Below are 15,678 nucleotides of genomic sequence, written 5' to 3'. Positions count from 1 at the left end.
TTTTACAAGACTAATTGTATAATTGAATTTGTTCGGGACAAAAACTAGTTACTATTACTGACTCACAAGTCACAAACCACAATTGGCCTCAAGGTCCCAAATATCTTACCAACCCCAAAAAATACTACCACTTCGTAATTTATTAAAGTAACACTCCTTTTTAAAACCACTAATGCTCTTATTAAAAAAAAAAACCTGGAGGAGGGGACTATAAGCCGTCGCGGGGCAGTTTCTTGGCTGCGCAAAAACCAAAAGGCACATGAGAAAAGCAAAAGTTATATGCAAGGAGAGAACTAATTAAAGGGAAGACAACACGACAATTATTGAGACCATATCTTATCAATCATTATCAAATTTAAGGAGAAAGTATTCATCCCATCATATGTTGCTATAAACTATAGTGGATGCTAAAATCAACCTATAGTTAAGGCTCGTACGGGAAAAATATTACTACTCTTATTTTTAACTATTTATATACAGGTTTTACTTATATAACTAGTTATTATGCCCGGGCTATGCTCCGGATTAGAAAATTTTCATTTATTAATATTTTTTTGAGGGGATTCATTTATTAATATTGTACTTTGATATAATAGCACTAAATACTATTTGGTCTAGTGGTTAAAACTTTAGTACATGAACTTGAGGTCACGGGATCAAAACCTATACTATGCAATTTCTAATTTTTTTTATTGTACATGGATTACATGATCTAAAACTCCTTAGGGAGAGCGCCACGTGGCACCGTTTCTGGTTCACGCACGCCTTTTAATATATTAGTATAGATTGCGACTCTTCACTCTTTACAATCACATGTTTATATAAATTATCAAGGATGTCTTGGCCTAGTGGTTAAGATTGAGGTGTCCTAAATAATAGGTCACATGTTCAAATTCCTCTTCCCCTTCTTTGTACTTTATACTGCCTTAATTCGTGGCTCATATGGATAATTTTTTTTTAAAAAAAACATGTTTATATAAATTAATAATTTTAAATTAATCTAAATTTGAGCTTTCTAATATGAAAAGTCCAATATCAAAGCATCACCGATATTATATGTTTTCTTGTAAAATTTAAAGTTTATCTTAAATATAGATATTTTTTCATACTTTTTGTCGTAACAAAAAAACGTAATTAAATAACAGTCCTATACAAATTATTCCTAGTATCTTAGTAGAAATAGCGTTTAAAAAAATAAAAATCAAACATCAAAAATCAAATGAAATTTTACAAATTAAACTAACTAGTAATAATAGTTTCAAATTATTAAACCCCCAACATTCCCTTCTCAACAAGAAAAAAGACCCTTAACATTTCCTTGATGACACACTTGTCATTTTAATAATGCCTATGCCATGTCACACTTCTTTTTCCTCTATAAAGGAGTGGATTTGCACAAATGTCACCACCACAGAAGTTCATCAACCTTCTCCCCTAAAAAAAAACTTCACTTGAGTTCCATCTTAAGTGCGGAAAAAAGAAGAAGAAAATAAATATGTCACTAAAAATAGTAGCTGAGAAATCACCAATAAAGAAAAGTGTGGAGGTAGTGGTGATTAGAGAGTATGATGAGAAGAAAGACAAAGAAGAAGTGGAAGAATTAGAGAGACAATGTGAGTTTGGGCAACAACAAGGCAATCCTTCACTCATCACTCATCTATTGGGTGATCCTCTTGGAAGAATACGCCATTTTTCCACTCGTATTATGATGGTACGTAATTTACTTTAACGAATGCATAAGATTGCTAGAGTTTATATTTACTTCCTCTGTTTCATAATAGTCGCTACACTTTTCATTGTAAACTCTCTCTATCTCTCTTCTCTGACATGGGTTCCTTTTCTTTTTTACTATCTACCCTTCTCTTCTCCACAAAAAAGTATAGAAATCCGTGAATTGAGAAATGTAGCAAGTAAAATGAAACGGAGGAACTACGTCGATATAACTTCAATAATTTAAAAGGGTTAGTTTCGCCTCAAACAATACTTCTATAATTTTATTATCAAGGAGAGAAACCTTGATACATGAAACATTTTCAAATTGAAATATTTAACCTTTTATGTACCAATGAAGCTCGTGGATATGGTAGGAACGCAACATGAAATTTTTCAATATGTTTTTAGAATTCAAATTGTTTATGTACTACGTATAAGTACATATACAACTCAAACTCAAGGTAGTGTTGAATCTTTACACTTTTGTTATGAATATCTCAAGCTCAACATGAATACATGATCATATATACCACGCACTACTTCATAATGAACAAAACTTAAAAGAGAGTAATTTTTAAAACATTGACTTCATTGGATAAACAAACTACACACAATATACTTAGCTTAATGCCTTCATAATACTCGAGTATTGTACGTAGAATGTATAAAACCTTCATTATCTCGCTCATTAATTTAAGTTGTTTTAATTATATGATATGAATAGGTTGCAGAATTTGGAGGAGAAATTGTTGGGGTGATAAGAGGAGGTATAAAAGACGTTACAAGGGGAAAAAAGGCTGCTGATCTTCCAGTTTATGTCAAGCTAGCTTATATTCTAGGCTTACGAGTATCTCCCATGCACAGGTTAATTTCTTTACATCATCAGTATTTTATGCATTACTATATTATATGATCTCAGAATTATATTTGTTGCATGAGCAACTCATTACGTATGTACGTTTCAATCAATAATTAGAAAGTTTATTATTTATCCCTATAATAATCCGATCTTCCAAAACCTCATATACTATACCGGTTGTGAGAAAGTTTAATCAATAAAACCATATAATAGACGAATAAAAAAATCATAGAAAGAAAATGTTTTCTAAACTAATACCAATAATATTATTTACGACATGAAAACTGTTGGTGTAAAATCAGTTGGTTGACTTTGCAAATTCTAGGCTGATGTATGGCTCACTAATCACTATCATGGAAAGATCTCTATCGTGCACATTTTTTTTTTTTTTTACCATTTCAACTATGTGCAGTGAATTGGTTGAAACTTAGATTCATGAAAGTTAAATGCTTATTCTCAACACTTGGACCAAATTAAGCATGAATAAACAGATAAAGTTCAAAGGCCAAAGTACTAGAAACCATCAATAAATTAATTTTCCCATACAGATTTCATGGTATAAGTAGGTCCTATATAAGTTCAAAACTCTTTATAACTTATACAAAGTTGAAATGATTAGATTCCATAATTTAAAAAAAGTCAACAAATTGATCCTATATAATTGGAGACAAATCTGCTTTATTTAGTTTCGTTTGTTAGGAATCAGAACTCCTATCCCATCAATCGACACATTTGCCGCACATAGTAGAATATGAAGATATTCAGCTAGCTTTAAAAGTTCTTTTTCCATAGTAGAATATTATAGATCAACATATATAAATCACTGTCGATGGATCCATTTTAATGACATCATGTTTCTATGTTTGTATGTCTGATTTTGATAATGTCTTAGAAGACATTTCATCGTTTAGTTCTTGTTTTAATTCAGTAGTTTGGTCTCATGTTAAAATGGGTGGGAATTATGTAGCTTCTCACCTGTCAAAAATAGTGCCTTTTGGGATGAAATAAGTGTGGGAGAATCATTGTCCAACGGAGATTAGCTCTTATGTACTTTCGGACGCTTTGTCCATAGATTAATGCACTACTGCACAGATATCTTAATCACTATTTGGGTATCTAAATTGTGGTTTATGGTCAAGTTAATAAGTTTTGTTTAGCAAAAAAGTGGTCCTCTATTAAAAATGGAAGCACTTTCTAAATTCTAAAGCAGTACAGTATGTTGATATATTTTAATCATGTGCTTACTACTTGACCAATATGCTTAGAGCATAACATCATTCGTTATATATTCTATAACTGTTGATCGTAATCATTCTACCAAGAATGTCTCACAATTGTTATTCCATAAATCTCAATTTGATTTGCCGGCAGTACCATTTGACCTAGAATTTGTACCAGTGTAATCAATCTTACGTTTGATTGGATCACAAAATTTAAAATCATAACAGCATCAACTCATCACAAATTTAGCATAATAGAATACCAGAGTGGCATATTCACTGGACCTATTTTTATATTTTGCTTGATATATCCGCTAGGGCCATGTCTAAAGGGGAAAAAAAAGAGAGAAAGAGGTGGTTGCTCAGTGGAGTAACACCCAGAATTTCAGGACATTGTCGAGGGTCCGAATCCTCATCCCAACAATATGTTGGACATTAATTATGGACTGTTTAGTCTTGTACCTAGCCTCTGAGTTGGTGTGTCATGCAAGCGAGTAGCCTAGTAGGAGTTGGTTTTCGGATCAATTATCTTTCCTAATAAAAAAAAGGAAAAAAGATGTTATATTTTGACGTATTGTTGATTAGCTTATTATAAATCAATTGTTATGTTTATTATCAATTAGTCAATTGTTCAGTTTATTAGCTCTAACCTTGATCTTCATTTTGTATAGGCAAAAAGGTATTGCTACAAAGTTGGTTAAGAAGTTGGAGGAATGGTGTAAAGAAAAAGAGGTAGACTATGTTTACATGATGACTGATTGTGCCAATGAAGCTTCAATCAACTTATTCAACTACAAACTTAATTACACAAAATTTTGCACCCCAACCGTATTGGTACAACCAGTACATGCTCATCGAAAACCTATAAGTTCTGGCACAGCCATTGTTCGAGTACCACCACTAGTAGCTGAGTCGATCTATGGAAGAATCTTCACCAATTCAGAGTGTTTCCCAAAGGACATAGGATCAATATTATCAAGCAAGCTTCACTTGGGAACCTTTGTAGGGGTACCTAAGAAGTACCTACAAAAATGGGATCCTTTAAAGGGACTTCCACCTTGCTTTGCTATAATGAGTGTTTGGAACACTAAGGAAATCTACCAATTACAACTAAAAGGTGTGTCTAAGCTAACAAAGGCTTGTTGTTTAGGAAGTAGGGTTTTAGATGCTCATATGCCTTGGCTCAAGGTGCCTTCAATACCAAACATGTTTAAACCCTTTGGATTCTATTTCTTGTATGGCCTTCACTTGGAAGGGAAAGGTTCTTTAGGTTTGATGAAGAGTCTATGCAACTTTGCACACAATATGGCTAGGGATGACGTGGCATGTGCGGCTGTCGTTGCTGAGGTGGCACAGTGGGACCCAGTTTCTGAGGCTATCCCACATTGGAAGAGATTTTCATGGAGTGAAGATTTGTGGTGTATGAAGAAACTTCAAAAGAAACAAGGCATCGATGATTCTCAACCGTTGGATTGGAGTACTTCATCGTCATCATCAATGCTCTTCGTTGATCCACGAGATTTTTGATCTCTCCCAAAACAAACCAACCAAAAAAAGTTGAAAAAAATTTCTTCTTTTGGCAGTAAAATAGTAAATCCCCCCAACCAACCACGAGATTTCGTGTCTATTTATGATATGTTGTTGGCCAACAAGATGTGCATGTAAATAGTGTTTATGTTGTGCAATTGGCATTCCAAGGTGTGCATGTAAATAGTGCATCTAAGAACACCAAAGAAAATTAGATTTAGGAGTGAGAGACTTATAAAAGTTCTCTTTTTCTTCTTTACCACAATTATTCTCTTACTGGTATGATGAGTAAAGAATGTAACGTCTCGCATAAATCTATCTATCTATCTATATAAGTATATAATGTGTTGACTAAAAGAAAGTCGGAATAAAACATTTATAAGCAGATTTAATTACACTTGAAGGGAAGATAAGGAAGAAAAGAGAGAGATTTCTACATTTCGTAACGTGTGTCCGGAAATCAAATATGATAATTCGACCCGAAGCATGAAATTGATGAAATGAGACCATTTGGTGCTCATCCACGACAGCTGCATAACACTGTTGATAGAGATCAAGTTCTCCAGTCAGAAGAAGCCTCCAAATCTGTATCCTCTTCCCACCAAGTAGCAGTCTGAAATCATTAAGGAAGTCATGATATTGTTTGCAACTTCTTATCATAGAATCTAAGTTAAAGTAGCTTGAAGAACAACATATGCATAAGGAGGACAAACCTTATACCCTCTACGAAGAAATTCCAACGAGCTTCCTCGTTCCTCTTGAAGCCCAAGAACCCTCAGTAGTTCTTCTTTGGTCTGACGTAATTAAAATGTTAATGGAAATGATTTAATATGGGGCAAGCTATTGATAATAGGTGAAATTCCAATGGCTAATAGACATGTTATACTTACTTCACCAAGAGTGAAACGGGTCGCACTCTCTGCCACGCAAGCATAAGAACCATCAGCTTGCCTAAGCATCACCTGCCAAGGCCCTGTAATGTGTATATGTATCATGACACAAGAAAACGATAAGAGAAGGAAGATAAAAGCAACGGGAAAGGGACAAAGAAAAAGATGGAGTATGAGCCTTTATCATCCTCAACACAGCTACACTTGCCATAGCTTCTTCTCATCTCCATAATTAGGTGATACCTCCAGTCAACTGCATATATTTACCAACTGAACCATACCCCATAACTACATGTGAAGCCAGCATATTGCTGATTTCTATCACCACAAATTGCTGACACCATAAACAGGATGTTCCACAATAACCATAACACTTGTATCTTCACCTTAATTGGGGTTATTTTCTCTATCTCCCCTATCTCTGAAGTCCACTTTTTCTTATATCTCTGTGTCCTACTTGTTTTTGTGCCAAGAAATATGTTAACATTATTGTTAAACATAGGGACTATGTCATGTTACAGAAATTGAACCACCTTCAAGAATTAGAAACAGATGGAAAATTTGACTCAATATACATATGAGACATGACGGAAAGTCAACACAAGATTAACCCAACATGAACATAAATAGTTACATATCATACCCTAGAATAGGTGTAGGCCTCAGTGAACATGATTTGAATAACAAGGCCAACCAGGAAAGAAATTAGGGAGTTTAAAATTTTTCTCAAATACATTTCAACTGGGTGGCTTAAGAATGATCATTGACTTCTCCACTGTCTAAAATAAGACCTCACAATCCTTCTAAAGTTCTAACTACTGATCATTTACAGATCATTAATATCCATTCACTAATCTATTTGGTCTAATAAGCAGAGCACATCAAGGAATGAAAAGTACATTCTTAAAAAAAATATAAAGTAGGTAATGTGTTAAAATCGTTGAGAATATCAACTTATTGTGTCACTGAAGTGGGAAGACCAGAAGCCCAGACCAGTTACTAACATATGAAGAATATATGCAAAGCTGCAATAAATATCTTGCTAGTCAAACGTTAATCCTCTCTTACAAGTAAAAGGCTGATGTAATCACCAATCTCTAGTTCGTACTCACCCGGATATTGGCGAAATAGAGCTCCACTATAATTCACGATATAAGGCGGCACTGGCACTGTCTTTCATGCATCAAGAAGGAAAAAATATATATATATGGTTAACCAAAAATAAGGAGATTAAGGGAGCCAGTCTATAAAAAGTCAGCAGGAGACTTACCTTGGAATATTCTCTTGTTCGGATATAGAATACAGGAATGAACTGAGAAAGAAATCGGTAATGGAGGTCCTTAGGTGGGAAGCCTAGAAGACCCAGGTCAGCACTGTAACAGCAAATGCTTTTAGTTTCAATAAGCTAATGCAGCTTCATCAGACAATCAAATACATAGTTAGCAAATTCAGGTATAACTAAACTTATACCGGAGTGTTTCGAGCTCGAGATTGAATAGGAGAGTGGGAGTGGAAGTAGCAAATTTCTCCTGCACATTTTTGACAGATTGATATCAGTTCTTACTTTCTACAAAATGCACACAATTTCAATTTAATTTTTTGGTTAAAGAAAAAGAAAGACAAGAAAAGAAAAGAATGAAAATTCCTTTACACTGCAAATGAAAGCATATTCTCAAGTACACAGTACTTCCTTATTCAACAAACAGTAAAGGGAATATCCATCAATCCTTGTCTCTAGGAAACAGTGTTTCACCATGCTCATTTGCTCACAGAGGATATGCTAGAGGGTAGTGGCTCATGATACATCTCTCAACTCATACAATCATATGTGAGCTCTCAACCCCTCTCCATGTTTACTGATTTTGTCTTGTCAAAGATACAAGTTTAGGATGGACAAACATAGTAAACTTCTGAATAGTGTAACTTTGAATAGATTTAATTAGAAACCTCCACAAACTTTGGCAGACAAAACTTATGAACCTTTTAGTTAGTCTTTGTATGAAAAGATTGCCGACCCTTGCTCAATTTCTCCACCTTGAAGCTTGGCATTGCACTTTCTCATAAATATCACCTGGCCTGACATTTTAACTTGGCACTTTCACTTGGCATACAAGAAATTCGAAAATGATACATATGTAACACCATAATACAGTTCTAGTGTTATAGTGGTGCATATGTATTTTACATTGGCATACAAGAACTATTACCCAGAAAAAAAGGAGACAATTAACTTCCTAACTAAACTCAACTTCCAAAAAAGTCTACCCAATCCATTGCAGAGTAAATCTTAACAAATTCTAGAAGGACAAGATAACGATAAACATGATCTGTCAATGTTACAAAGCAAATGACATGCCAATATAATGACAAATATGTGCACCAGTATAATTTTATACACAGAGTTCTTGATCGTTCTAAAATGCCAAGCAGAACCAAGAAAGGAAAATATTGGCATATGAGGTATTATGAAGCCATTGAGAATGCTTCAAGAGTACACAAACTAGGAAAGCAACATCGTATTTCAAAAGTCTAATGATGCTAACATATCACATTAGCAGTTCCAGAATAAACATTCATACAAGTGCCCCAAAAACAAAATCTGTAGAAGACGACAGAGCGAAATCATCATACCACATACTTCTCTATCATAGAGAGATCTCTTGTGCTACAGTTGAGAAATATGTAAAGTGAAGGTGGATCATCAGATTCCCAGCGACCTGTGTGCAGAGAAAAACAAGTTCTCAACCGTTCAATTATACTGGAGCAGAAAATGGTTCAAAATGCAGATCAGAGCGAAGCATCAAAAGAAGAGGAGCAAGAAAGCAACAACATACAAAAAAAAAAGAAAAATAATGCGCAGAACTGCTACTTGAAATCACAAAATAGCACACTCGAACACTCACAATTTACCTTCGTTCTCATCTTCAAAATCAAAATCCAGTGTCTCCCTTATTGATTTGAAGAAAGTAGTAACAGCACCACTAGGCACATCATCCAGGGAGCCTATAGAGATGCCGTCAATCTGAAATGAAGAAATATGATAATACAGCTGTTAGAATTCACAGAAGTCATCTTTAAGCTTCAAGTAAAGCTCCCCTTCGTAATACATTAAAGAGCAAGTAACAATGAGCTAAAAGGTAAAAGCGAGAGAATCTCTAAGAAGTTAATTATGTGAGAGCAACATTATATCACCCCAAACTATAGTAGTCAGTTATATATCTAGCATTACAAGAAATAAACAGAGGGTAGCAATGTAGCATTACAAGACAATGATAAGTCCAAGATAGATATTGTTACCGAATCAAAAGCAGTCTTGAAAAGCTCAGTAGCCCTGCGCTTATCAGGCTTGTCAGGAAACACCTGATATTCCCATAAAGGAAGAAATAAAATTTATGTCTCCAAAAGGTTGGGTGAAAAAGATAAAAGGGAGTATTGCATCTTACTATTCGTGCTTTGAGTGGCATTTTCTGTTGAAGTTTCCTCGCAACAGTCAACGCTAGCTGAATATTTGCATCAATGAAGTCATCCGAAGATCCCTTCACATATTTGGCAATTTGATATTATCATGCGTCTGTTTTTAATATATGGAAATCAATAAGTCCATCTAATAGTAATAAGCATAACAATTGTAGTAGCCAACAGTGTTGATCAAACATATAGTGGTATGGGTTTGGAATCAGGAATGAAACAAGGTTGTATAGGTTTAGAACTTGATAGAGGTAATAGTATGAGCCAAACCCACCTCCCCCTTGAATTTCTAAACCCCATACCTTATGGGTTCGAGGGATGGGTTTTAAATCTATCAAATTATTAAACAGACACTAGGTATGGGTTTTACTCATTCTAAACCCATACCTCATACCATAATCATATCATATGAACCAAACACTCTCTAATAGCGTCGTTTTCTATAAATTAGAAAAATGAAACACGATTACAGAAAGATTTCCCTAAAACATATATTTCAAGCAGCACACAGAGATATATGTAGGCGTTTAAGACCTCGAATTCGTGTGAGACAGAGTTTGGCAATTGGCAGTCATTAACCATACTAAAGCTAAAAAAAGACAACAACATATGATTAGACAAACAAAAATGCAAGAAAACATACCTTGTAAGAAGATATATCGCTGGGTAGAGGCCTGTAGAAAACAGAATACAAAAAGAGACATGTAAAGTTAATTGTTATAGGTAGCAATTATCATATATGAGAGTGGAGTACAATGATAGTTGATATTATCAATGACCTCAAACAGAATGTTAATCATATGACATAATTCTAGCAATAAAATTGGGGGATTTAATCAGAACTAGTTAATAACTGAAATAAAGTGGAGATTGAAAAATAAATGAGATGGGTAAGAAAATGATTATTACGGGAAATCAATTTCTACGCGAAGTTTGCCATCCTGAAGAGCGAGTGAAAGACAATTAGCAGCATCAGTGACGAGAACTTCATAAGATTTGGGCTTATAAACAGCAACACCAGATTTAGGGTTACCAGTTGAGGTTGATGGGGCATCTTTGGTGGAGCACTGAATTCTACTTCTGTGTGGAAGAGAAAATGTGTTTGGTAATTTTGTTAATGAAGGAGAATGTAAGTGGAGAGATAAGCGAGAATTAGAAGTAGTTGTATATGAAGATAGAGAGTGAATATGGTGGAATTGGTATGAGAGCGCCATTAATGGAGGTAGTAACAGACTAAGCACCAGTCCACCCACCACTCAAGTTGTTGTGTTTTAGTGACGCATGGAGAGGATCAGAGGAGAGATTAGAGAGGAAGATAAGGTGGGAAATCGGAGGAGGATGAATTTCGTCTTTATATACTACCACCTTCGCTCCTATTTACTTGCAACATGAGTAACTGTTTGGTGATTTGGTCCAAACATGTATTGTTTTTTCACTATATACTTCTGACAATATTTTTTTTGCACCATATACCTTTTTCAACTTTTGAAATTCATCATATACCCTTGAGGCCTTGACTTTTCAAAACATACATCAAAGTACATTTTTGACTAACAGTGTTAGACTTTCGTTAGTCATTAACCCCTAATTCCTCCTTCTAACCCTAATTAACTAAGGGCCTGTTCTTTTCGACATAAAACAGATGAACTGAACTGAACTGATCTGAACTGAATTGAACTGAACTGAACTGATCTGAACTGAACTGAATTGAATTGAATTGAACTGAACTGAACTGAACTGAACTGAACTGAAATGAATAGTGATATGTGAGAGTAAAAGTATTGTCAAGAGCTGAACATAACTGAACTGAACTGGTCTGAACTGAACTGAATTGAATTGAACTGAACTGAATTGAACTGAACTAATCTGAACTGAACTGAATTGAATTGAACTGAAAATAAGCTGGGGAGAACAGGCCCTAACCTAAAACTACTCCTAACCCTAACCCACATTGCCGACCATCGTCGCTTGCGCAACCTCTTCTCACTCCATTTTCATCTGGCCTCTCACTCCTTTCTCATCGACACTCACGCGTGTGCCACCATCCGCCTGCTTGCCATCATAGCAGCTTCACCTCCGTTTATTTCGTCAAAATCCACTCTCCTCACCACACCGCCCAGCACGCAGCAACACCCTAACACCCGACTTTCCTCTCCCCTATTTCTTCTTTCTTCTATTCTCCATTTTCTTCTTCTTTCTTCGTGCACGACTGTAGATGGGGAGGGGAAGGGGGTTCGCAACAGCGGAGGAAGGGGAGGGGGTTTGACAGTGTGGTACGGTGTTAGTAGGAGACGAAGAACGGCGGCTGGGTGGTATTATGACTAAATTGGATGACGATGAGTGGCAGGCGTGAAGTGGAGACAGAGGAGTAGTGGTGGAATAAAATGACGCTAGCAAATAGGAGGTGGTCGACCACCGGGAAGCTGATGCGAATGAAGGGTGGTGGGGCAGTGGAGGGAAGGGATGGGGTGGTGGAGGGGTGGTGGTAGGGTGGTTAGGTATTAGATTAAGGGTTAGGGTTAGAGATAGGGTTTGTCTTAGATTTAGGTTATTTAATTAGGATCTAGGGGGAATTAGGGGTTAATAACTAACGGAAGTTTAACAGTGTTAGTCAAAAGGACAGTTTGATGTATTTTTTGAAAAGTCAGGGGTATATAGTGAATTTCAAAAGTTGAAATGGTAAATGGTGCAAAAAAAATTTGTCAAGGGTCATGGTGAAAAAACTGTTGTTTTTTAGTTCGAGTTTTGTAGTGGTAGCTTGGTCTCATGTTAAAAAGAGATGTCAATTGTGTGACACATCACCTTGCTAGAGTTATGCCGTTTGGTGTTGAGCAATGTTGGGTGTGCCATGTTCCTAACGATATTGCTCTCTATGTTGGCTATGTATTGATGGAATTGATGGACACTTTGTCTCTCCCTTAATACATGCTACAACACTTTTTCTTTTAAAAAATAAATAAAAAAAATCACGTCTCGTAATTTAAATGAAGATAAAACACCATTCTAGTGTACGAGTCTAATATTGTAAATTGTATATTTGTACCATTACTGTATTATGTTTTGCACCAATACTTTATCAAATTATGTACTCCTCGTTAAAAGGATCATATGATTGTTCAATAAACGCAACAAACACACTTAATACCTTTTTCTATAGAGTTTTTTTTGTCAGAAACAACCTTTTAAAAGTGTCATTTTGTCAGAAACAACCTCATAATTTTTTTTTTTTTTGTGAAAAACAACCTTTAAATGCGATTTTCTTGTCAGATCAGACCCTTCGACCATTTTCCGGCATTGACTTGATTTTCAGGCGAACTTTTTTTTTACTCTCTTCCCTCTCTTTTTCTAAAATAGGAAATGTTGCACTTATTTTGAAACGGATGAAATATATCATTAATAATAAGCCAAATGACACATACAATGATAATTAAGATTTAAAAATTACAAATATATTTTCTACATGGGAAGAGGGGTAAGACAACAAAATATTAGAAACTCCATTTTACCCTCATTAGATCTCTATTCTAACTATTTACTTTAATTAAAAAAAATAAAAAATAAAAAAGAAAACTACCTAATTAATTTAAAAAATAAAAAAAAGACATTACAAAAAAAACCATCAACAATTCAAATATCCCTAATTTATTAGATATAATTAATAATTAATTGTTATATTTTCTTCATTTTAAAATAAGTAAAACACTTTTTACTTTTATGTGGTAGCTTTAAGAGGAGTATTTCACTTGTTTCATAACATATGAAATATAAGATGTTTGATTTTGAAATTATTATACTTCCTTCATTTTGAAATAAGTATAAGGATCCTTGATATACATAATCGCCACTAATTGAGACCGTCATAAGGAAGAAATTAATTATAGAACTTAATAAAAAATGGGCCGATTAGATTAGAAAGTTGACCAAGACTTTGTGCAAGGCAATTAAAACATAATTTTAAAGAGAGAAAATGTCCCTATAATTTTTGTGTGTATTTAACAAGACTTTTTGTTAGGCAATTAAAACATAATTTTTTAGTGCTCAGTTTTCCTTACCCTCTTGGTCAACTTTTTAATCTAATCAACCCATTATCATTAAGTTGTTTAATTATTGTACAGAATCTTTCCAAACTAGTAGTATTTAAAAAGACTTATGTATAAAATAAAGTCTTATTAGGCTATGTTCAGTTCACCTGAAATTTTCTGATCTGAACTTATCTGATCTGATCTGATCTGATCTGAACTTATTTTTTCTGATCTGATCTGATCTGAACTTATTTCTGATCTGATCTGATCTGAACTTATTTTTCTGATCTGATCTGATTGATCTGATCTGATCTGATCTGATCTGATCTGATTGATCTGAACTTATTTTTAACAAGATCTTATCTTTTATAAAATATATTATTACTATTATATTATTACTTTGTAAATCATTATTATGCAATACATTATAAGATATTCTTTATAGTGTTACTATTATTATCATTTTATTTCTATTACAACTTTTATACAACTTTTATTATTAATAATAATTATTATTATCATTATTATAAGAACAACAATAATAATTATAATCATAATTATTATTATTACTAAAAATAATTATATAACTCAAGTCATTATTTATAAGAGCACTTATACAATGTTTCACACTTTCCCTTAAAAAAAAGTTTCACACTTGAGAAGTCGGCAAACTGAACTCTTTTTTTTCCATATAAAATAGAACAAGATATACAAACAACTATGACTTGAGCAAAAATAAATAAATATCGTGCAACTTCAAATAGCTAGAGAGATTTGAAATTCGGTAGGAAGAGGTATACCGAATCTAAATTTATAATTTGTATCTCACACTTAGCTTATTTTGAAATGTAATCCGAACATAGTAGTTTCGTTATCATGAATTTGAGATATCATATTTTATATATTTCTTATTTTTGCGTCAATCTTATGTTCTTAATACGTGGCTTTTAATTTTCTATTATTTAATAACAACAAAATAACTTAATATAATAATAACAATGACATTTATAATGGTAACAACAAGATTAATAATAATTACAATATTAATAATTAATAAGTACAACAACAACAATAATAATAATTTTTTGAACAAATGTACTAGTAAATAATAATACCCCTTTGTATTTTTTTTATCTTTGTCACTTAGAATCTTGACACTATTCACAATAAGAGATAATCTTTTAGATTTTTCTCAATATATAAGAAAAAATATAGTCATGTGGGGTCTTGTTTGATTCGTCTCAATGAGTACTTTATTAATATTCAATTATTATAATTTTTATTAATATGTAGTGAAAGATATTTAATAATAATAAGTTTTTAAATATAAGCATGATATGATCTGAACTGATCTGATCTGATCTGATCTGAACTGATCTGACGATCTGATCTGGTCTGATCTGATCTGATCTGATCTGATCTGATCTGATCTGAACTTATTTTTTCTGATCTGATCTGATCTGAACTTATTTTTTCTGATCTGATCTGATCTGATCTGATCTGATCTGATTAGATCTGAAATAAGCAAAAATAAGGTGAACTGAACATAGCCTTAAAGTAGTAGAAGTAGATCTATAATTAGCGTCTAAAATAATGAGTAATGAGAAAAGAGGGGTATATTTGTCCTTTGGTGTTTGAGCGCGCCAAAACGAATCTGTTCCGCGGAGCCGAAAAAGTGGGATGAGTCAGAAATGAAAGTGTTGAGATGGGCATGCGAAGCTTTAATTTAGTGCGGATGTGCATCAGTGCATGGCTTTTATCAAAATTAGCACCGCTTTGCCTTTCACTCAGACTGAGTTGGTGTTGTCAACTCTCTAAAATAAATAATACTCTATCCGTTTCATAATACTCGATATAGCGCAATGCTATATCTATCCGATGGGTAGTTAACCCACTAAAAACAAATCGTTAAAAAATTATTAGAATTGATGGGTTGGATTTCACTATTTATTCATTTCTATCAGTAGTGGTCTAGTGGG

General features: G+C 33.9%; 2 protein-coding genes across 2 annotated transcripts; one reads left to right on the top strand and one right to left on the bottom strand.

Moving 5' to 3' along the window:
- The first annotated feature begins 1,086 nt into the window (after nt 1-1,086).
- On the top strand, nt 1,087-5,894 carry LOC104904872 (probable N-acetyltransferase HLS1). Its single transcript, XM_010693279.4, has 3 exons — nt 1,087-1,711; nt 2,438-2,577; nt 4,464-5,894. The coding sequence occupies exons 1-3, from the start codon at nt 1,496-1,498 to the stop codon at nt 5,317-5,319; spliced, it is 1,212 nt and encodes a 403-aa protein (XP_010691581.1). The 5' UTR covers nt 1,087-1,495; the 3' UTR covers nt 5,320-5,894.
- On the bottom strand, nt 5,623-11,016 carry LOC104904871 (protein LPA3). Its single transcript, XM_010693278.4, has 12 exons — nt 10,587-11,016; nt 10,321-10,351; nt 9,653-9,745; nt 9,507-9,569; nt 9,120-9,231; nt 8,841-8,926; nt 7,680-7,738; nt 7,480-7,582; nt 7,322-7,382; nt 6,210-6,292; nt 6,033-6,113; nt 5,623-5,932 (listed from the first exon to the last, which is right to left on the bottom strand). Exons 1-12 carry the CDS (start codon nt 10,889-10,891, stop codon nt 5,873-5,875), a joined length of 1,137 nt encoding a protein of 378 aa, XP_010691580.1. The 5' UTR covers nt 10,892-11,016; the 3' UTR covers nt 5,623-5,872.
- Between the last annotated feature and the right edge of the window lie 4,662 nt (nt 11,017-15,678).

The sequence above is a fragment of the Beta vulgaris genome, chromosome 9 (genome assembly GCF_026745355.1).
Source record: "Beta vulgaris subsp. vulgaris cultivar EL10 chromosome 9, EL10.2, whole genome shotgun sequence".
Taxonomy (NCBI): Eukaryota; Viridiplantae; Streptophyta; class Magnoliopsida; order Caryophyllales; family Amaranthaceae; genus Beta; species Beta vulgaris.
This window is presented reverse-complemented; position numbering and strand designations above follow the sequence as displayed.